The sequence below is a fragment of the Pituophis catenifer genome, unplaced genomic scaffold (genome assembly GCF_029215685.1).
Source record: "Pituophis catenifer annectens isolate HBS135680 unplaced genomic scaffold, rPitCat1.0.hap2 SCAF_3, whole genome shotgun sequence".
Classification (NCBI taxonomy): Eukaryota; Metazoa; Chordata; class Lepidosauria; order Squamata; family Colubridae; genus Pituophis; species Pituophis catenifer.
Genome location: NW_027256883.1, coordinates 37,351,620 through 37,374,565, shown reverse-complemented (window position 1 = coordinate 37,374,565; position 22,946 = coordinate 37,351,620). Strand labels below are relative to the sequence as shown.

The window sequence follows — 22,946 nt, the reverse complement described above, 5'->3', positions numbered from 1 at the left end:
CTATTATGTTGATAGCCCGGCCTGGCGGAACAACAGGGTCTTCAGTGCGCAGCGAAACACCCGGAGGTCGGAGATCTTACGTATTTCCGGGGGCAGTTCATTCCACAGGGCTGGGGCTCCCACAGAGAAGGCCCTCCCCCTGGGTGTCGCCAGCCGACATAACTTGGCCGATGGCATCCTGAGGAGACCCTCTCTGTGGGAGCGGACTGGTCGGTGGGAGGCTATTGGTGGCAGAAGATGCAATGACCATTAATCTATCACTGGGCATCATTTCTTTGTCATTTGAAATTACAAGCAAGTTTGGTTGTGTTCTGGAATTATTCTTAAATTAGGCACAACATGAATTTAAAAATATACCCTGAAACACTAGAATTAGATAAGACTAATTATCTAAGATAATATCAAATGTTATTTTTCCATCTGTGTCTCTTGATTCTTCAATAGTGATAAATGTCTAGTGCATTGCATTGATTCACTGTTTCTTTCTTAGAACAATTTGGTATGTAAGGGGATGTATTTACTTATTTCTGTAAGAATAATGCTTTAGGGTTGTTTTGGATCTCAGAATGAAAAAGGAATGGAGTTATAATTTTCTAAAATATGGAAGACTATTTCACATTAATGTGTAAGTTTGAATGGTTAACCTTAATGGACAAACACTTAAAATGTCAGTATGTCAATGTGGAATTTTTCTTTCTTTCTTTCACGATAAAAGGTTAGGATATTATCCATTTTTGCACAGTTTCATCATTTTTGTAGTTTCATGTACTTAACATGCATATTTATTCAAATTATTTTTTTCCACACTGTTGGCCATTCTCCTACCCTCGGCTGCTATTCAAAGACCACAGTCCTCTGGCAGCTTTTTAAAAGTCATACTCTATTAACACGTGTATCTTTTCTCCTTTTCTTATGATTACGTGCACTTTTTCATGAATTTAACTAACATGTCTTACCCAGTTATTAAAGACATTAAATATCTTAATACAAATTGAATATAATTCTTATATCAAAAGTTGAGAAAGTCTTAGCTGTCTTATTCCAAATCAGATTTGCCCTCCTAATTGTTGTCTTAACTTTGGTACATTTACATTATCTTAAGTAATTTGTGAGCCAATAGCAACTACTAGATGATTCAGGAAATCATGGTTCTTTGTTCTCTTTTCTTTATAATATTGTCTATCATGCTGTCATTATTTCAGAAACCCTTTACTGTAGCCTTTGGAACAAACTGCTATTGTTCTATGGCATGGTTTTGTTTTGTTTTTTGCCAAGTTTTAGTCTAAACCCGAAACGCTAAACTAGACTTAAAGTTTGATTATATAGATAAAGCAAGGAGATGACAGAAAATTCTAGCCTCACCTGTGTTTAAATATTTATTTATTTCCTGAGGTATAGATGTTGAAATCAACAGATTTATGAGCAGCTTGTTAACTATGCTTTCCCAGCCACACAATTTCTTACTCAATGATATGCAAAAGGAATATTTAAAAGAATTTTAAAAAATATAGAACTGCTGACTCAATTAATTGCATACTAATGAGTAGATATTATTATGTAAAATGCAAACTACTAGCAAAGTAGTATTGAGCTGAAATATTGGTGAAAACAATTCCATTTTTTTCCCATTCTTTATTGGTGGACCAAGATTTGATTGCATCCAATAAATTGAAAATAGAGTTATGAGTCTGGATTTTCACAATACAGGGAGTAACAGGATTCAGTCTGCTACAAATCTCTGTTTTAATTTTATGATATCTAGGCTGCTGCTAAGATTTCACGTAAAATGTAGAACTTTCGTTAAGTTGTCTAAATATTGTCTTCATGATATTCTAGCTTCAGTGCATCTTCTTCACTGTCCTTCAGATATTCTTCCAATGTCCTTTTTTCTTCTTCTGGTGTACTCACAACATTCCACCTATGTTCCTTGGTGAGTAGACTTTGTCAACATTGCTGCATGGATGAAGGAGATGATTCTCTGTCATTATTTTTCCATCCAGGGTTTTTAATTCTGCTTGACTCCAATCCACTTGCTGTGTATCTAATGATTGGAATTGTCCAGGTGTGGTAGACTTGATAATGTGTCTATCATTAAGATTGGCTTTAAGATCTTTATTATTATGGTATGTTCAATTCTAAACTTCATCTTGACTTTAGCCTGAAGGATGCCAAGATATTTGTATTGATCTTCTTCATCCAGACTCTTGATGTTATTTCCAAAGGGCAGCTTGATTCCTTCAGTTTTCACTATATTTCCTCTAATATAATGAGGATGGCACCTTTGCACCACATTGGTGTATACAGTACTGCAGGCTACTTCTGCTGACTGCCGGCTGCCAGCACTTTGGCAGTTCGAGTCCCACAGGCTCAAGGTTGACTCAGCCTTCCATCCTTCCAAGGTCGGTAAACTGAGGACACAGATGATTTGGGGCAATTGCTTATTCTGTAAACTGCTAAGAGAGGGCTGCAAAGTACTATGAAGTGGTATACAACTCTAAGTGCTATTGCTATTGCTATTTGTCTAGTCCAAACCCCATTGCAATATCTTGGCTGTATATACAGACAGTATTGAGCAATGATTCTATTTCAGATGATGCTTTTCCATATAACTTCAGATTGTTAACCAATTTTCAATTTCACTTCCTTGCAGTATGTTATTAAACTGCTGGCAATGAGACCAGTCATATGTTTTATTACTATTTATATATTTCTCCTCAATTCATTTTTGTCATTATTTTAAGTGTTTTGGTATACTCTGCTTTCTCTAGTACATGAACTTGCTTGTACACTTGAAAACATCCCTCAGAAAGGGATGCTTTGGTGTGTGCTTAAAAGATTAGCAGCAGAGTTGATACAACATATATTTTCATGAAGGTGCCAATATTCGTAATTTCGGGACTTGTTCGTAAACGCTAAGGGCCACTTATCACGTAACTCAATCACTAGCTAAGGGAACACTCGTAACTGGGGGATGACCTGTACTCTGCTTTCTCTAGTATGTGAAGTTGCTTGTACACTTGTCAACATATGTACTTTTTAAAAAAATTGTTACAAAAAATACAGGTAAGTAGTCCTCAGTTTAAAATCACAGTGAAACCCAAAATTTTCATTACTAAGCAAGACAGTTGTTAGGTGACTTATCCCTCATTTTATGATCTTTTTGCCATAGTTTTTATGTGAATCACTGGAGTTGTTAAGTAAGTTCCGTTGATTTTGCTTGTCAGAAGCCAGCTGGAAAAATTAAAACTAGTGATCACATGCCTCCGGCCTTCACGAGTAAATACGTCTAGAATCTGCTTATAGTTGTCATATATTATGACGTTAATTAGTGTTTTATAATTAGCTTTAGCAATTGGAGAATTTCTGGCATATTCCAATGTTAGATTTACCATGACATATTTATTCTGCTCTTCTTTGCACAATGTAGAAACACTTACTGAAGGAAAGAAACTATAATCCATGTAAAAAAATAAAACTTTCTTCATGTATCTTTAATAGAGTAACAGGGGCATAATAGTTAAAATATTGAACTAAAATTGGAAAGATCAAGCTTAATTTCAAATCCTCAGTAACCTGTCAGGTACAGGTAGTCCTTGCTTAATGACTTATTGTTTTACAACTGTTTGAAGTTATGACGGATACCCTGCCACTACCAAACCCCCCATCATAATCACATAACCACGCCAGACAGGTCAACTTTATGACTGGTTATGGTGCTTTATATACCTGTGACTGAAATTCGGGATGTTTTTGGCCTGCTTCCAGGATTTTTTGCTGGTTTCTGGCAAGAAATACCCATTCAAATCAGTGGGTTTGCTTAACAACTGAGGCGTTCACTTAATGACTGCCATGAAAAAGGCCAGAATGTCATTTCCAGTCATATGGGTGCCTTGAATTACAATGACTTATGACTATAGTTCTAGATTCAATTATAGTCATAATTCAAGAAGTACCTGGATTCGTAATTGTTTTTGAAATAACTATTTTAGAAAATTAATGTGAAAATAAAGATTAGTGAGGAGAAAAAAGTAGTGGTGATAGAGGATTTGAATCAGTAGAACTGATAGTGATGTAAGATTTTAATTATCCCAACATCTGTTGCAAGACAAACTCTGACTAGCATAATTTTTCCAAAAATTCATAATGTATTTGTTAACATATTTCTCCTTGGAGACTAAGACATAACATGACCAGTCATTCTTCATGCAAACTGATAAGGAATATGTAGTTGAGGGAGAGGGGAAAATTAGTGGAAAATGAATATAAAACCCTAATATTATTAGTTAAGGCAAACTCCTATTTTAACTCAGTCTTCTATGAAAAGTTGGATATTTATTCTACCAAGAAATTATTAAGGAGCAAGAATAAATCTGGAGATTGATAGTTACATACTATAATCAGGGAATATCGATTTACTTTGAATAAGTTTACATCTCCAGAGTCAGATGAATTACATTTAAGATAATGAAGAAATTTGGAAATGGTCTAATTGAATCCTTATATGTTATATATTTAAAGGTCTAGATAAAGGGTGAAGTGTCAGATAATAGGAGGAGGACAATAATGTTCTTTTCATCAAAAAAGGAACAAAGGAGGATCTAAGGAACTGCAAACTGGTCAGTCTATTATTAATATTTGTGAAGATTATAAACTTTAAAACAATTTATTTTTAAGGATTATTAAAACAATATGATGATAACGATAAGTCAGCAAGAATTTGTTAAGAAAATAAAATGGATTTGGAAAAAAAAGAACAATATGGCAGAAGCTGGAATAACAAGATATGGTGAAAATGATTAATTTGTGATAAAGAATTATATAAAAGAGAGGAATATGGAAAAAATGGGAAAATTGGAATAGATGATAAAGATTAATATATATAAGATGTATAAGATGTATAAGTCTCCAGAGAAGGGGCGGCATATAAATTGAACCAATAAATAAGTAAGCAAGCAAGCAAGCAAGCAAGTAAGTAAGTAAGTAAGTAAGTAAATAAGTAAGTAAGTAAGTAAGTAAGTAATGTGACCCGGTCAACACTTTGTTCATAAAATATGTATGATGAAAGAAAAATTCTAATAAAACTTGTTAACAAAAAAAAAAAGAAGAAGAAGAATTTGTTAAGAAACATTTTAACAGATTAATCTTATTTTTTGATTAGGCAGTTTCCTTATTTTAGATTATAGAAGTACATTAGATGCAATATATTTCTACTTAAAGTATTTGATTAAGTAGTATATGGCTGATTAGAAAATTAATTATCTGTGGATAGAAGGACATAAATCACTTGCTTGAAAGTTGTACTCGATGTTATTGGTAGTTTCTCATCAGTAGAGTAGAATATTAAGTGAAGTACTTCAGAGGTTCCTCTACTCATCAACATTTTCTAGTATACCTTGGTTTAAGAGATGGAGGGAATGCTTCTCAAATTTGCAGATGATATAAGATTAGATGGGATAAATAATATCTTACATGATAGAAGTACATTTCAAAACAATCTTGATAATACAAGCAATTAAATATGGAAATGTGACTCAAGTGTAATGTAAATATAAAAAAGCAAACACAGTTATAGGCAACATTATTCAAACTATTATTTCCAAGTCATGAGAAGTAATTTTTCCACTTTATTCTGGGTTTGGCCTTACACTTTAAGAAGTATTCAGACAACATGGAAAATGTTCAAACAATAGCAGTGGTCAGAGAACTAAATACTGTGATAAGAAGTTGAAGGAATTAGAAAGAGAAGAAAAGGTTGAAAGGCAGATAGTCTTCAGGATATGGACTAATGTTACTTAGAAGGTCAACACTTGTTCTCAGTTATTCCAGTATGCAAGACAGAGAATAATGGAGTCACATTACAGGAAGGCAAATTCTGATAGATTTATGGGGGAAAAAACTTCCCACAGATAATTGAACTAACCACCCAACTGTTTTCTTTCATCTTCTGATTGCCAGCATTTGTGCAAGCCCAACTTTAGTTGGAGAAAGAGTCATTACAAAATAGCTATTTTATGTGGTTTATCAAAGTGCATATTTTAAAATACAGGAAAAAGTAATTTATATAGGAAATACTCCTACAGTTAGCACTTCCTACATTAAGTGATTTATTAAAGTGCATATTTTAATGTTATTCTTGGGAAAAAAAGTCCCAATGAAATAACAGTACATTACAAGATCATATCACAAAAGCAGCAGTTTAAATAATTTAACAACTCTAACTCTACAAATGATAGGTAGCTTGTCCTTTTAGGATCAACCATCAACAATAAAGAAACAAGGAGATAAGAAATACTTGCAGATTAACATTTGATAGATTAGCGATGAAGCAGGCGCTGGAAAACATGTGATGTGATGTGTCTAAATCAACAAAGATCACAATCGTGCAAGCAATAGTGTTCCCTGTGATAATTTGTGGAGGTGAAAATTGGATTTTGAAGAGGCAGGATAGAAAAAATTGATGCTTCAGTTGCAGCCTAGAACAAGGAGCACTGAAGAAGTCACTTATGCCCTTGCTTCTCCTGTGGGAATTATTGTGATTTGCTTTATATGACTCTGTCTTGAAGGCCACCCAGAAACTAATATACCACCTGTGAAGAGCTACTATAAGAAAACAGTCCAAAGGAGGTCTCCACCTCAGGAATAACTTGCTTCTTGAGATGATAGCTTCTACTCTCATGGCCTTCCTGGAGCATTGCATTGCATTGAGAGCAGCTATTGCTTTTGTACACACTTAGAGTCACCTTGATTCAAGTAATTTATTTTTTTCTTCTGTTTAATTGTGTCTGATTCTATATAAAGTAATTTATATATTCATACCGAATATAAATAGCATGGCATAGTTATAATAAACCCCCAGAATTCTGAGTTAGGATAGCCAATAGGCATAAAAGCTATAGTCCAAATATAATTGAAGGTCATAGGTTAGGAACTGCTGCCTAAATATTCCTTTTCAATATCTTTGTTATCTACAAGTCCTTTGCTAGAATATTTTCACTGCTCTCATTCTGAGATTTTTGCTCTCTTTAGCTCCCATCATCTTAAACTATCTTTTGCCATTCTTCCATCAAACACACTGCAGACTTTTGCTCAATATGCAGACAGTTTCTTTATAATGAATATTATAAGGAGGAGGATTTACACTGAATGAAATGTGATTTCATTCAACAGGTTGAACAGAATGCAGAATCCAGAGATAACATAACCTTTTATTATATGGATTCCAATCAGGTTGTCCTCTCCAATGGAGAATGACAACAAAGGGTAAATTTTCCCCAAGCAGACAGTGAGAGAGAGAGAAAATATGCTTATTCCTCCCTCAAGCCCAGCACTTCTCAGATGTTTCTCTAATTCCACAGTGAATATATAAGATCTGGCACTTATTAATCATCAGGCAATCTGCTGCTACTTCTGAAAAATCCTTCTGAAGCAGAACTTTTTCAAAATGAATGGGGCTTGTGCCAATGTAGCACTTTGAAGATCAGGGCTTTAATAAGACAGATTCTGTAATAGCACTGGAAAGATAGTTTCCCATTACCTTAATGGGGCTTTTGGCTGTAGTTGGTTCAGATATGTTTACATTTCCAAACAAGCCCTATTTTAAAAAGCTTATGTTGGCTCTGTTTGGGACCGCTCCTTCCAAATAAATGGAGTCCATTTTCTGTAATACCACAGTGATTTATCTTGGATAAAAATGTCTAAATAATGTTCTTGACTTAAACTGAATTTCCAGTAGTCCAGCTCTATAAATGAGGTTTTATTGAGATAATTCTCATTATTCCTACTGTTGTGGCATAATGCTGAGATTGTTAAACAACAGTAAGATTCACTAGGATGCACTTAAGTATTTTTTCTGAGATAAGCATTTTCTGTCTTTAAACTATAAGCATTAGTTACTTGGGGAGGTTTGGTCTCATCCCTTAATATTTTCAGAAAAATGGTGTTTGTTTTGTGGCATATGTCTATATAATAGGATGAAAAGGCTGTAATTGCTTTGGAGATTTAATTTCATTTTCCTCTCTAAACATGGCAAGATCTAATTGGCTTCAGTTCAGAACATACATCATTCATAAATGCACAAGCCACTTTGGGGAAAGGAAGAGTCTAGAAGAGTTGCGGGGCAATTAATACAGGAATTCTGCTTCCATGCTTATTTCAGATAGAAGAAAAATAGCAAATTTCTTCCTAATTGGTGCTAGAAGTTTACATTCAGCAGCCCTTGTTACAGAAGATGCTTCTGGACATATTCAGAGAACTAAAATGAAGTAAAAGAAACTGTCTTTAAAGAGAAAAGAAAATATTCATAATATTACTTTCATGCAGATTATAGGTTTAATCCAACAAACAGATATTCATTATATTTGAGGGAAGCATTGAATTTATTAAGATAGAAAGCCTCACTAAACTACATATTTAGAGCAGGGGTGGGTTCTATTTACCTTTACTACTGGTTCGCAACGGGACCACACGCGCTCGATTCGCTCGTGCAGGCATGCATGCTTCTGCATATGTGCAGAAACTTCTGCGCCTGCGCAGAAACTTCCTGATGATGTCTGGGTTAGTGGGCAGAGCCTCCCGCCAGATTTACTACCGGTTCTTGCGAACCGGTCCGAACCAGGGGCAACCCACCACTGATTTAGAGAGAGAAAAACAAGAACTCCTATTTATATCCTAAAAGTAGACTCTTTCAACTAAGAATAGGCCAGAAGAGAAACAGGCCCGGGAGATTACGTAAAAGCCTTCACATCTACTTTTTGACATTTTTACCAGTAATCAAAAACCAGTAGATGCAAGGAGAGGCTGCAATCTCCAACAGATGGCTTTGGCATTCTTATTTCTGCCAGGGAAAATGATTGGTTTCTGGTGAAAATTGGACCTTGGAACTGTGATTTATGAAGAAATGTACACAGTATAGAACAAGCACTAGAGAAAAGTTAAGTCCATCATCTGTGGAACTGAAGATCCTTAGACTATTCATTTTGTTTTATTGACTGTACATAAATGTGGTTATATTGAATTAAATTTATTAACCTTACCGAGATACTCCACACCAAGTACATATAACAGGTTCATGCAGATCTACATCAATTATTCCTTAATAGAGGAAATCAGCTGAGCGTCATATCTCCTTACATCGTCCAGCTTCAATCCAAAATTTATCACATAATCCATCCTTAAGCCTACAATATAACAATATCTATTCAGATCTGAGACACACACATGAAAATTTAAATCAGGCATTTATCTAACTTTAATATCTACCCAATAAACTAAATGAATAACTAAAATATAAAGTAAAATAAAGTAAAGCTACGTAAATCCACAGAAATATTGTACAAGACAGACTGAGAAAACAACAGAAGTCTGCTTGTTTTTACTATAGCTGTTTATTCCCAGCTAATATCACTCAAATGCTCCTCTTTCATTTTCTGGCATGCTGAGCCACCTAACTAAAAACTGTATTGATAACAGATTGTGCAGGCATGACACAAATACATAAAGCAGTCCCCATATTCTCAACAATATTAGGGGACTACACATTTGTTTCTCCTCCAATATAAAGTATGCCATCTTCAATCAGCATTGTTGCATTATACTTTACATTAGATATATTGGCAAAAATACAAAATAACACAATATGACATTGGAAATGGCTGTATCCATTATTTGTTAATATGATTTATTGGCTTAGGGATTTTCTTTTCTTCACTGTGAGTTGTATTGTGTTGGGGGATACACTGAGGGAGCTCCACCAATCTCATTGTACATATGTTGTGCAGTGACAATAAAGGTTATTATTATTTTCCTGAAAGCAGTAGATGATTTTTTAAAGACAGTCACTAAAAGAACAAATAATTGAGAAGAGGAATTAAAATAACTGACTGAATATTGAAATGGAAGAAAAGAAATTAATCAGAAGGTTCAGTACATTTTTCATGATTCAGATGTAGACTAAGATACTCTGAAATATTACAGTCTTTAGTTATTTAAGGCTGAGAGCTTCTTGTCAAGTATTACAATTGTTTCGTGTTTGATCATCTCTAAAGTAACCATTTTTCCTCATTCCTATTTCCTTTGCTTTCAGCCCATGAGATAAATTTAAGCTATCTAAGTACTATAAATCTTGTGAGATAAGAAAGTTGCTAAGCATTGTGGACTACAGAATTCTTTATTGATTTTGCTGCATCAGACTGACAAGAACACATACCATGACTTTATTTACGATCGCTTTGTAAGCTATTTTGCTTCTCTTTGACCTGACCTCACAACAATTCTATTCTCACCACTTTCCTCAACAGCATGTACTTATAAAATCTCTGTCTTCAGAATTTATTTCCGTGACACATGGATAAGAAGTTTTTGATATGGTAAAACTGATTGACATTAAATTTACTACCAGTTTTCCTCTCTCACACATTTCCTTCCTTCCTTCCTTCCTTCCTTCCTTCCTTCCTTCCTTCCTTCCTTCCTTCCTCCCTCCCTCCCTCCCTCCCTCCCTCCCTCCCTCCCAACGTTAGCACAACAATGTCTTTGGAAACTTTGATACAGAAATATTATTTCTGTCTAGTTGTTGCCACTTGAGGGCACTAATGTGTTTTCTTATGTATTCAGATAGTATCAAAAAGAAAATGTAAAAAGCTTTCATATAAAATGTTTGTATGCAAGAGATAAAAAGTGACTTATAGTCTGTGGATACAAAGATGAATTCAATTTTATTAAAAAAATACTTTCCAAACATTCAGAAAATAACCAGAGTGGATTATTTCATATTTTACCAGAGATTAATATAACTAATTATGTATAATTGATTGCAATTGACATATTAAAAAGTGTTTTTTTCTTAAAAGAAAAGTTGACTGCACTAAAAAACCCTATAGGAATTCAAAATGATTTAATAATTGAAATGAAATGTGTTGAAAGATACCAAGACAAGAATTTTCATTCCATTAAAACCAAATAACAGTGAAAAAACTCACAAATGATAAATGTTTTTAGTTGCAGATTTTATTAAGATAATTGGTGATACCATAAAAAAAGATTATGTAGACACTGCTTGATATTAAGAAATAGCTCTTTGTTGTAGGTCCAAATTAGTAGTGGAATTCAATTTTTTTTTACTACCAGTTCTGTGGGTGTGGCTTGGTGGGCATGGCCGGGGAAGGATACTGCAAAATCTCCATTTACACCCCACTCTGGGGCCAGCCAGAGGTGGTATTTGCCAGTTCCCTAAACTACTCAAAAATTCCACTACCGGTTCTCCAGAACCTGTCAGAACCTGCTGAATAGCACCCCTGGACTCCAAATAGATTCCCGTAACATTTTAATCTTGATTCTTCTATTGTATTTGAATTCTGTATCTGATAATATAGCAAAACTCATCCTGGTTTCTAAATTATGTTTTATTAATTACATGGAAACATCCACAACTATGTTGACATATTTGTTTGTATTTTTGTCTTTTATATTTATTACATTATATACTGGCCAACTTCCATCAACTCTGGTATTCATTTGCATATTTCCAGTTAATTTATCTTTTGCACTAGGTAAATTTCTTCAGTATCACTTACGTATTTTTTCTATCTTTGATGAGGGGGAAAAAGTATAAAATATTGACATTAAATTAAAATTTAGGTTCCAGATTTGTGAAATAGTCAAAGTGAGAGTTGCCACCCTTTATGCTTCCATGGGACTTTGCAATACTTAGAATGTTCAGTATGTTAATTTATAGTTTAATAGTCAGAATTTTAAAGTAGATTCTGAATTATTCTTGCACATCCACCAATAAGTTTAGAGCTATTTTTTCTTGATAATAAGCTCCAGGTTCATTATAAAATTATTTTGAATCTGGACCCTTAAAGGCTGTTTAAGATTCAGGTAGTCCTTGATTTATAACCATTCACTAGCAATCATTCAAAGTTACAACAACACTGAAGAAAGTGACCTATTATTGGTCCTCATACTTACAACTGTTACAATATCCCCTCAGTCATGGGGCCCAACTCACTTAACAACCAGCTTGCTTAGCAATGAAAATTCTCTCTTAAAACATGTCCATATAAATTTGATGTTATACATGTTGACAGCAGCAAGACTACTCTACGCACAGAAATGGAAGGTCAGCTCAAACCCCACAACGGACAAATGGCTGCAAAGCTTGATGAAGTTAGCAGAAATGGCTAAATTGACTGCTTTGATCAAAGAAAAAAATACAAATATTTTTATTTCTACTTGTAAACTGCTTCCAGACTTTGTGCTTGAGGTGGGAAAAAAATGAAACTTTGATTTTGGATTTTACCAGTTAGCTAGATTTGTTGTTATAGAAATGGCTAGTTTAAACTATTATGTAAAAGTAAAAGGTTTGATGTTAATGTCTTTTTCTACTGCACCAAAGGGAGTCAGAAGTCAATGCCTTTTCTTTCTTTTATCCCTTTTCTTTCCTCCACTTTTCTCTTCCCTTTTTCCTTCCCTATTTTTCTTATTATTTACTTTTGCATTTTCTTTGTATGTATTTTCCTTGTATTATAAATGAATAAAATTATTATAAAAAAAACATGTCCATATAATCTAGCATTTGGTTTTCATACAAAAATATTGTCGCGTTCCTTTTAGTCAGTCTCCAGTCATTTTATTTTATTTTATGTATTTTACTGTATTTATTTCCTGCCTTTATTATTTTTATAAATAACTCAAGGTAGCGAACATATCCAACATACCTTCCTCTCCTATTTTCCCCACAACAACAATTCTGTGTGGTGAGTTGGACTGTGATATGAATTATTAATCTTTCAGTTGAAAATATTAAAGCCTTTTAGAATTGATCTAAATGGGGCGCCATTATATTTACAAATCATAATTGATTTGCCATATTTTAACATTTTAAGTGGAAAATTATATATATTTCCAGCAGATTACGTGGCAAATTGGCAAAGCCTGACTCTACATGAACCACTTTATTTAAATTATGAGGACATAAAAAAATTTATGATGGCAAATTTGATTTACACTGTAAATATTTCCAGTTTACTTAGAGATATTTTAAAAAAATACAATGAAAGAAATGAATTCAGTAATTTAGAGTTTGAGTGCATCGGCAACAATTTCTTAAAGTATATTACATCTGGATATATGTTATGAAGGAAATGTTTTGAAGAAAAATATTTTGAGCAATACGCTGCAGACTTAAGCCTATCGACTGTAGATTGGTTTTCAAAAGCAGAATAATTCAGAGAAAAGATTTTATAATCTGACATGATAGTAGTCTTTGTGTTTCTAAAAATATACTGTATTTTTAAGTGTTTTTTGCCTCCTATAATCTTTTGTTGAAAGATGTGATGCAGTTTAGACTTTTCTCATGAAAATTAAATCTTACTGGAATATGTTTGAGATTTCTATCCCAAGATTTGCTGAGTGAAGATAATATATTCTCCAAATAACGCTTCTATATCAGAAATAGTCTCTTATTCTATGTTTTGAAGAATTGGCAAAGGAAAGGAAAGAGTGTAGAATTTTATGTTTTAAATCTGAGCCTACATTGTAAGAATATAAAAATGTATAGAGCATTTTAAATTGAAACTCATAAAAAATTCATAAAGACATATTACCAAAGCCTATTTTAAGAGAGCTGATCAAACTGCTAATTTCTTAATCAAGCATCAGCCTCCAAATACTTAAATGGAATTTCTTATTAGCCTATGCATCTCTGATTATTTGCTGTAATTGTGAATTTCATTTGAGTATATGCAGAGTTCTTTTTATCCAATTAAAGAGAATCACAGCAGGAATTACTATTTTGATATTATTCACATTCTATTTATCATTCTATAAGCAGAAAAAAAAACCTGGTTTTTTTTACTTTTTGAAAAGTTTCTAGTAGTTTTTTGTCCCAAGACTCAAAAATCAATCTCTTGTTGCTTGTTGTTTAATCTCAAGTGGTTAAAATATAGATTGGAACTTTGGAAGTTTATTATCTCAATTGATCTTGATGTTTATTTTGTCTACACACACACACACACACACACACACACACACACACACACACACCAATCTGGGCTAGTTGAAGGATGGGAATTCCTTGGTTGTCTTTAGTCCTGATCCCACATTTCCTTTGCAATCCTAAAAAGAATGGGAAGGTAACCTAAGTGAAGGATCTTCAAATGCTCCTCCCTGCCAAACTACACTGTTTGCTTGCTCAAAGGAATCTGGCTTTCTTACATTCTTCCTTGTTCACCAAGGTCAATGGAAGCAACTGTCTGATCACACTCAGTGGGCAACCAGTGTCACTCGGCAGCATAGTGTGTGATCTGCGGCGCTCCGAAAACAGACAGCAGTACCCAACAGCAATTGTTTCCCTTCTCTCTTTTGTCCAGATTCCACATTTGTTTTACCATGAGAATTTCTATAAGGATTTTTATAATGAATATATTACATTATATTATTAAACTGTACTTTTATTTAAAAAGATCATTTCCTTTACAGAAGATCTTGATGATTTAAGAATGGAAGGGGTAACCAGTGTGGTTTCTACTGGAAGCAAATTTAACCAAACTCGAAATTCACATACAGCTGAACCACAAGCCAAAGTCACCCTGAACATCTGTGCAAGATGTGCCAGGTAAATATTAGATAGGCCTTTAGTGGAATTTACAGCACCACCTGTTGGGTCTGGAAAAGAGAAAGATTCACTTTTATCTGAACTATTTTTCTTATTTATTAAATTTATATGCCGCTCACCTCACACAGGTACAGAAACTATCCATTTTAACTTTTATTTCAGATTTGCATTGTTTTTCATCTAAAATGTGGCAGTGTGTTTCTTATTTGAGACTTTCTTTGGATCTGAGGATACAAAAGGTTTAGAAGGAAGAGCTTTAATCTGAATGGGATGAAGTCATTTGGAACAATGTATTTTACTTTTCCTACTATTGCTACTGTTTTCCTACTATTGCTGTTGAATGCATTGGTAGTCCTCACTTAGTGACTGTCTTGACAGCAACCGTTTGCAGTCACAATGGTAGTTTTGCAAAAGTAGTTTTGCAACCAATACCCGCATTTACAACCTTTACAGCATCTCTCTCTCTCAGTCAGTTGTTTGTCATTGCGGTCACACGGTATGCTTTGTCCTGTGTGAAATCGTGAGCAACGTCACTTAGCAACCAGTTTGCTTAACCTCTGAATTGTTAGTTGTGGTTGCTAAATGAGGACTACCTCATTTAAGATGGAGATAGAATTGGTGGCCTTGTTTTTACACTTTACAACATTCACAGTAAAAGCATGCCAAATTGTTACAAGGCAATCTTACATCATAAACTGGGATTATTTTAATTTTTCTGCCTTTAACTTTGATTAACTTGCATTCCATGGCTCTTTGAGGATGATTTAAAGTATATGCAGGCTCAGAAATACACCTGTGTAAATGAAGATTTGGTTGCTTAAATATCTTCTGGGAGTTCATGAAGTTGCCTTATAAATACTGCATAATCCTAAATCTTTGGAAAGATCAAATCAGAATGAAGCTTTTCTGGCTTGGGCAGCTGGAACTTATTTTTTCCATATGTAGTGTGACAGCCAAAATTTGGAGCAGCGAAATCAACTGAAAAGGTAACATTACACATCCTTTGATTTCTTTGTCAAAACTTCATTTTCGAGCAGGGCTTTTCAGCTGCAGTATTAGCCAACTCTGTTGGTAAATGGTGAAAATGAGTAAAAACATTAATGGTAAGTAGTCTTTACCATCTTCTTGTTATTTCCTGCCAATTTGCATTTTATGTGATACAAATATTACACAGTAATCGTTAAAGAGATTAATGTACACTTCTTTGACAACTTGGTTCTCTCCTATATCATTTGCATTTCACAAACAATGCTAAATCATCAGTTCCAATTAGTGACAACAGAAAGACTATTCTAGTTGTGTTTGAAAAAAATATAATCAACAATACCAGTGAACTTAGAGGTACTGTAAGATATATTACCATATGGCTAACCTATGGCATGCGTGCTGGAAGTGGCATACAGAGCCATCTCTCTGGGCATGTGAACTGTCGCCTGTTGTTCTTCCAGGTTCTGGCGTGCTGGCCAGCTGGTCTTCACATAATTGGGAGCGCCAGAAACTGGAAGAGCAGCCACCTGATGTGCATGTGCGTGCCGGGAAGATGATCTTCTAGTTTCCGGAACACATATGTGCAGCAGCCACCTAGTCTTCCGGTTTCTGGCATGCATGTGCCCACGAAGACCATCTGACTGGTGCGCATGCACGCACCAGAAACCAGAAGATCATCTTCCCGGTGTGTGCATGCGCACCAGGCAGCTGCTCTTCTGGTTTCTGGCACCAATGTATGCGCGTGCATGTGCACCCTCCCATTTCGGCACTCGGTGCTGAAAAGGTTCGCCAACACTGATATATGACCTCAGATTTATAATCAGTGTTAAATTTGTGCATATTTACTTCTTTGGGAAAAAGTACTTCTATCTATTAACATATTAGGCAAGTAGCAAAGTTTAACATACATTTAGATATGAATTACATGAAGTGATGTGCAAGATACTTACAAATTTTCTCTGTAAATCTTTTTTCATGTTCCTCTGTTGTCTAATTTCTAAGACAAATAGTTTGAAGATAGGAAGAAGTGGATGCTGTTTCTGGAAATGGTTGTCAAAGCAGACTCACACTAGCACTAGTTATTACTGGTCATGATAACTCTGGACTTTAAGAGAGCAATGGTTCAATACAGTTTTCTCAGCTCTCTAATGATCCAACCCCTGCAGTTGGGTCTCTGGGCAATATTGGGTTTCAAAGAAATGATTTCTATTGCCAGAAGATGTTTCTGTTTCATATTTTCAATAGATTAAATATATAAAAGAGAATGGTTGACAGACAGTTTATAAGCATTGCATGCTGATTAGCTCTAGAAATATTTGGTCTATAGAGAAATACAGAACATTATTACTAAAACATATTATAGAAATATGATATACCCAATTCCATAATTTTTGTGATAACAGTATTTTTTCCTTTGAAATGTTTGTAATATAGCTTTAATTGCCTCTTACCTTGATGTCATTTATATTTGCCTTCATAATATTAAATATCACATCAACCATTATTGGATTTGGGGGAAAAAAATCTCATAAAAAGTGGAGGCATTTTTGAGTGTGAATTATGAAGCACAAAGTAGAAATCACTTCTCATATAGGTCCCAATAAATTCAGAAGGGCATTTGTCTGTATAAATAAGCACAGGACTAGCTTTCTTAGTCTGTTTGGTATCTTTGAATTTAGTGAACATTTTTCTCAGACATTTGGTTAGGGCAAGTAAAAGATGTGCACAGTCACTCATGCCCTCGTAACCTCTCGCCTTGATTACTGCAATGCTCTCTACATGGGGCTCCCCTTGAAGAGCACCCGGAGGCTCCAACTGGTCCAGAACGCAGCAGCGCGGGTAGATACGGGAGCAGCGTGGCGCTCCCATGTAACATCACTCCTGCGTGAACTGCACTGGCTCCCGGTGGTCTTCCAGGTGCGCTTCAAGGTGTTGGTTATCACCTTTAAAGCGCTCCATGGCATAGGGCCTAGCTATCTTCGAGACTGCCTGCTGCCACCGACGACCTCCCATCGACCCGTGCGCTCCCACAGAGAGGGCCTCCTCAGGGTGCCATCAGCCAAACAATGCAGGCTGGTGACCCCCAGGGGGAGGGCCTTCTCTGTGGGGGCACCTACCCTCTGGGATCAGTTGCCCCCAGAGATAAGGAGAATCCATGACCTCAGTGCCTTCCGCCGTGCCCTTAAAACCTTCTTTTTCCAACAAGCCGGGCTGGCCTAATTCTTTTTAAGTGTTTTTTAATTGTTTTGTTTATCGTTTTAATTAATGGGGCCAAATTTATATATATATATTAACTGTATTTTAATATTTGTATTTGATGTTTTTATTTGGCTGTTCACCGCCCTGAGTCCTCAGGGAGAAGGGCGGTACACAAATTCAAAATAAAATAAAATAAAAATAAATAAATAAAGTAATTGTGTAGTATAAACTATTTGTTTACATGCATTTAAGTCTTTTTAATCTCAGTACTTTTGCTTAAATTGTGGCTAAATAGCAAATGTGTATAGTGAACTAAAAACAGTAATTTTGAATCCAATGCTGCTCAACCAGTTTCATGGTGAACAGCCTGTGAATTTCTCTTGTGAAAGAAATGTCTAAAAATCTGAGCTTTATCTTGGAGAAATAGGAGAGAAGATTTATGTTGCAGCTTAATCAAAATCTCATGGGAGATGGAATTTCCCTAGTTGACCACATTTTCCCACTGAATAAATCCAAAAATAACACATTAAAATGTTAATGTGATAATCAAAACATTCCCAGTTTTAAAACGTTCTAGAGATTGTCATAAAGAATTGCTTTCAGTGTAAGGGAAAAGAAAAATAACTGTCCATCACTTTTATAATGTATATTATATATCTATCTCCTTGCGGGTTTTGTTTCAAACTTTTAGAAGACAAATTTACAAGAATGTTTTCTATCTGTTTTGACAAATTATATTTCAGAGGTAAATCTAAAAATCCAGTTTGTCTTTTTTTTTCTGTAAAAAAAAAAATTACTGAGATTTTAAATAGTAACCTTTCAATAGATAGATCTGCCAGATCGGTTTCTAACCCAGCATCTTCACCACTACACCAAACTGGCTCTCTTATCACATTTGACCTTGATGTACTCTTTGCAATTTCACAATAATACAAACATTACATCACCCAGGATGCAATACAGTAAAACACACAAACCCCAAATCCGAAAAACAACCCAGCCAAGCCAAGCAAAAAACAAACATAGAGCTCCAAACACCCACCCGTTGGAAGAGCTCTGACTTCAATTGCTACTGGAAGACGATTCAAGTAAGGGCTTGTCTAACTTCCAATGCAAAGTCACATGGAAGGGCCAGCATGGCTACCAAAAAAGCAGTGCCTCCATCCCTTGACCCTACATACCTTCCAAGAGATGTAAACCAAGTTCAAATAGGCCAGGCTGATTTAAGCAGCTTAATAATAAGGAATTTATTTATCAAGTTACTACCATGACACAAAATTTCCTTGGCTGACACTGCAAGAAGAGCCACTGGTTTTTCTTTCTGTGGCACATCCTGGGACATGCACAAGCATGTCCCACAACAGAACTGGTAAAACTGGCAGCCAAACTACTACTCTGCAGTAGCATTGGGGTCTCCTGGCTAATATAACAATGACATACCCTAACAACAACAACAACTATTGTGTATTTACATAAGTTGTTATCCAAATCCTATAACTTGGGTATATATTTTCTTATGATAAACAATATTGTGAAAAGAGTTATAATTATTTAATGCTTCTACAAAACCTGAGCCTATAATTTGACAGCAATATTTCATATGTTGTTGTTTTTTTCTATCAAAAAAATAGCTTCAAAAATAGCTTCTTGTTTAATGGCACCAATTTCACCATTGGGGGGAAAAAACCTCAAGAATACAAGAGAAATCTTGATTATCTTGTGAAGGGCATAAGTAAACTCAGTAGTCTATAGTAGTCTATAACACATATATAAAGTTTTCAGTTTTCAGGTAGTCCTCAACTTACAACAGTTTATTGAGTGACAGTTCGAAGTTACAACGGCATTGAAAAAAGTGACTTATGACCATTTTTCACACTTACAACCATTGTGGCATCCTCATGGTTTATGTGATCAAAATTCATATGCTGGGCAACTGACTCATATTTATAACAGCTGCAGTGTCCTGGGATCATGTACCTTTTGCGACCTTCTCCCCAGCAAAGTCAATGGGGAAGCCAGATTCACTTAGCAACCATGTTACTAACAACAACCGCAGTGTTGTAATCACGTTATGAATATATATTATAAATCTCATGATATACATTCATAATTTTAATGTTTCTTATTTTTCTACAGATAAATGGTACTTTTAATTATCAGAGAAATTGTACCTTAAATTGCACATCAGTGGTGCTGGGCTCAAGATATAGGGTGTCCCAGGCCCTATTGATTGATGACACTTTCTGCTGATTTGAAGTTTTGTATTATTAGGATTACTGATTTAACATTTTATGAATAGAAAAATGTTTATACTTTATGTGTTGGTGCTGTAAATTTGAAAATGAACCACTTTTATTATGGCCTTTGTTGTCAGAAGGAGAGACATCAAGCTTTGGCACCATAGGCTGTAGCCTAAAGCTGATTCTGCACATTAGAGATTGGCATATATAAAATTTTAAAATGCATATAATAACCTATGTAAGGGAAAATTTTATTGAACCTGTAACTCTGACTTTTCAAGATTAAGAGACCCAAAAGTTGCCAATTCTAAAATGTTACAAGGTTTGATGTATGATTGAAATCAGATTTGAAAAAAGAGAAAATTACTAGAATCAAATTTTAATGAAATTAGACCTAATGATGAATCAGAACGGCAAAAAGCTGGATTTTTCAAAAGTAAAACATTCACTTTTCTTTCTGAATATTTTGTTTTGCTTTACTAACCAGTAGTGCAAGTAGTGCACTACGAGTCTGCGTGATTTCTGAGATGCAACTAACCTTCAGTTTTATGAAATGTTTTAAAATTGTTCAAGGAAGTTTATGATTTATGTTAAGATCAGTGTAAGATTTTTTTGATCTTAAGCTTAATTATTATGTTTATTGGCTATAAAAATTAGAGGGGTCAACTTTTGTGTAGAGTTGGATAGTCATGTGTCCAATGACACTGTCGGCTCTTCTGATCTGCGGCTGGGCGGCTGTTCAGATGAATCACCAAACGGAAAAACAGAGTTTAGCCAAACAATCTTTAATCCGCAACAGTCGAGTATCAAGGAAAATCCATGTACGGATGTAACAAAGTCAGCGCTGAATGTTAGTTTTCATCAGCGCTTTTTAAAGCAGCGCACTGACCACGCCCACACCCACGCCCCACCGACATACATTTATCTTTCACAGCTGCTCCTCATTTCCTCCTTTCCGAGCCGATAGTACTTCCGCATTTTGAGAGTTGCAGACGGCGTTGCAGATGACGGTTTTGTACAGGCAACCCTGACACGCAGCCTATGCGCAAGTATTAACAACCACGACCACCAGAACCCATCGAACCCGTCACTACTCCTAACCCGAATGTCTAACAACAATCCCCGCTGCCTTTCTGTGGATTCGCCAGTCGGCCTTAGATGCCTCTCCCGCTGACAAACGTGTCGAGCTGATGTCAGGCTCAACAGACACATTGATAGAAATGTTTGACTTTTGTTCTTTTGAGGAAAAAGGCAGGGGCAGGGGAAAAAAAAATAAAACTGTAAAACAGATGTTATACTTTATATAGTCCCAAAGAGTCAGACAGCTCAAAAGGGGATGGGGACTCTAGGCAGGCATTGGATCTTCTCCCTTAGAGTTTCTGATATGAAGTGTTGATGTGAGAAAGCCTAAAGTTCAAGCAGGAATAATGGAGACAGTGGGTTTGGGTGCTAGAGTGAAGGAAAAGTTTAAAAGGAGTGTAATTCCTTGGAGCATTAAAGTAGTTATGAACTCTGTGGAGTATGTCCATCTGCTTTAATGACACATTTCATGAATACGTACACAATTTCAGATGCATTTGTTTGACCTGGCCAATTAGGCATGCTAAAAATAGCAGCTAGCTCTTATCCCTTTTCTCCTTCTTCTTCTCTTCCTGAGTTTAATTTTTATAAAGAGCAAGAATATTTTTTTTCCCCTAAAAGGTCACTTCGCAGGCAAGTTTATCCTAAGAGAAATTCAAAGGTACACAAGGGAATAATAACAAAGTGTAGGGCACTTTGATTTCATGAGTTTGCTAGTGATGTACTGTATGCTCCACAATTACATAGCATTTTCTCTGGAACCTGAAAAAACCAATTAAATGGCTCAATATACAAAAGACCTGTAGAATTGGGAATAGATAAAGGCATCATTAAACCCAGACTTGCATGATATTTGCATATAGAAAGTCTCTCTAATAGCAGCATCATGTTTCTGTTTTTAATCATCTAGATTGCAAGGAGATACTTTGACAGAAAGTGCAGAGGATCCGTCTGTTGTCTCTCATACATTTCAGCAAGAAGGACCAGAATCTGTTGGTAATTTTTGGATTGCTTCATTTATTTAGTTGTTACCTTTGTATCCCTCTTTTACCTCAGGAGTTCAAGAAAAATGTTATGAATCAATGCTTGGAAATAATTAAATTCTAAGCACTGAGAATAAACAGAAAATGCAAATCATGTAGAGTGGATAAAACTGGTGAGAATGACAATATGAGTTTTAATTTCAAATAAATGGATTTTATTTAAAAAAGATTATGACTTCCCTAGTTCTTTTTTACACAATGAAATCATCTTCCATTTTCAATTTGAAAGCTGAAGTTGAGTTGGATTTGTCTCAGTTGGAATCTTGTTTTTCTTTGGTTAAAGCAAAAACAGCACTCCACATAATAGCTATAACAATAGTACTTACCGTATTTTCCGGCGTATAAGACGACTGGGCGTATAAGACAACTCCCTACTTTTCCTGTTAAAATATAGGGTTTGGGCTATACTCACCATATAAGACTACCCCTCTTCCAAAGCACACCAAATAAAAATTAAAAAACATCAGATTTGATTTCAATATGATAATTTTAATTCAAATGCTTATGACATGCAGGTACTTATAAACTGTCACTTATAAACATAAGGCTGTTTGTCATCAAACATGTAAACATAAAACAGTGCAATTGGATTAAACTTGTCCTAATTCACTCTAAAGCTGAAAGGAAGGATAAGACAATAAACCCATGGGAGCTGCCATGCTATTTGTTTTCTTAACAGAAACAGTACAGATACCTACGAGCCAGGCTGCCCATCTGTTAAGGTAACGGGCCACGTGTAGCGGCAAGAGGGCTATTTCGTACCAGGTTTTTTTCCTGTCACCCTGT

The 22,946-nt window shown here is 35.2% G+C and overlaps 1 protein-coding gene across 1 annotated transcript in view; it reads left to right on the top strand.

Moving 5' to 3' along the window:
* The window catches only part of CUNH8orf34 (chromosome unknown C8orf34 homolog), an 82,823-nt gene that overhangs the window by 39,093 nt on the left and 20,784 nt on the right, over positions 1–22,946 (top strand). Inside the window, exons 8-9 of the mRNA XM_070940984.1 lie at positions 14,476–14,611; positions 22,028–22,113. Coding sequence (XP_070797085.1) covers positions 14,476–14,611; positions 22,028–22,113 — 222 coding nt within the window. The remainder of the gene's footprint in view (positions 1–14,475; positions 14,612–22,027; positions 22,114–22,946) is intronic.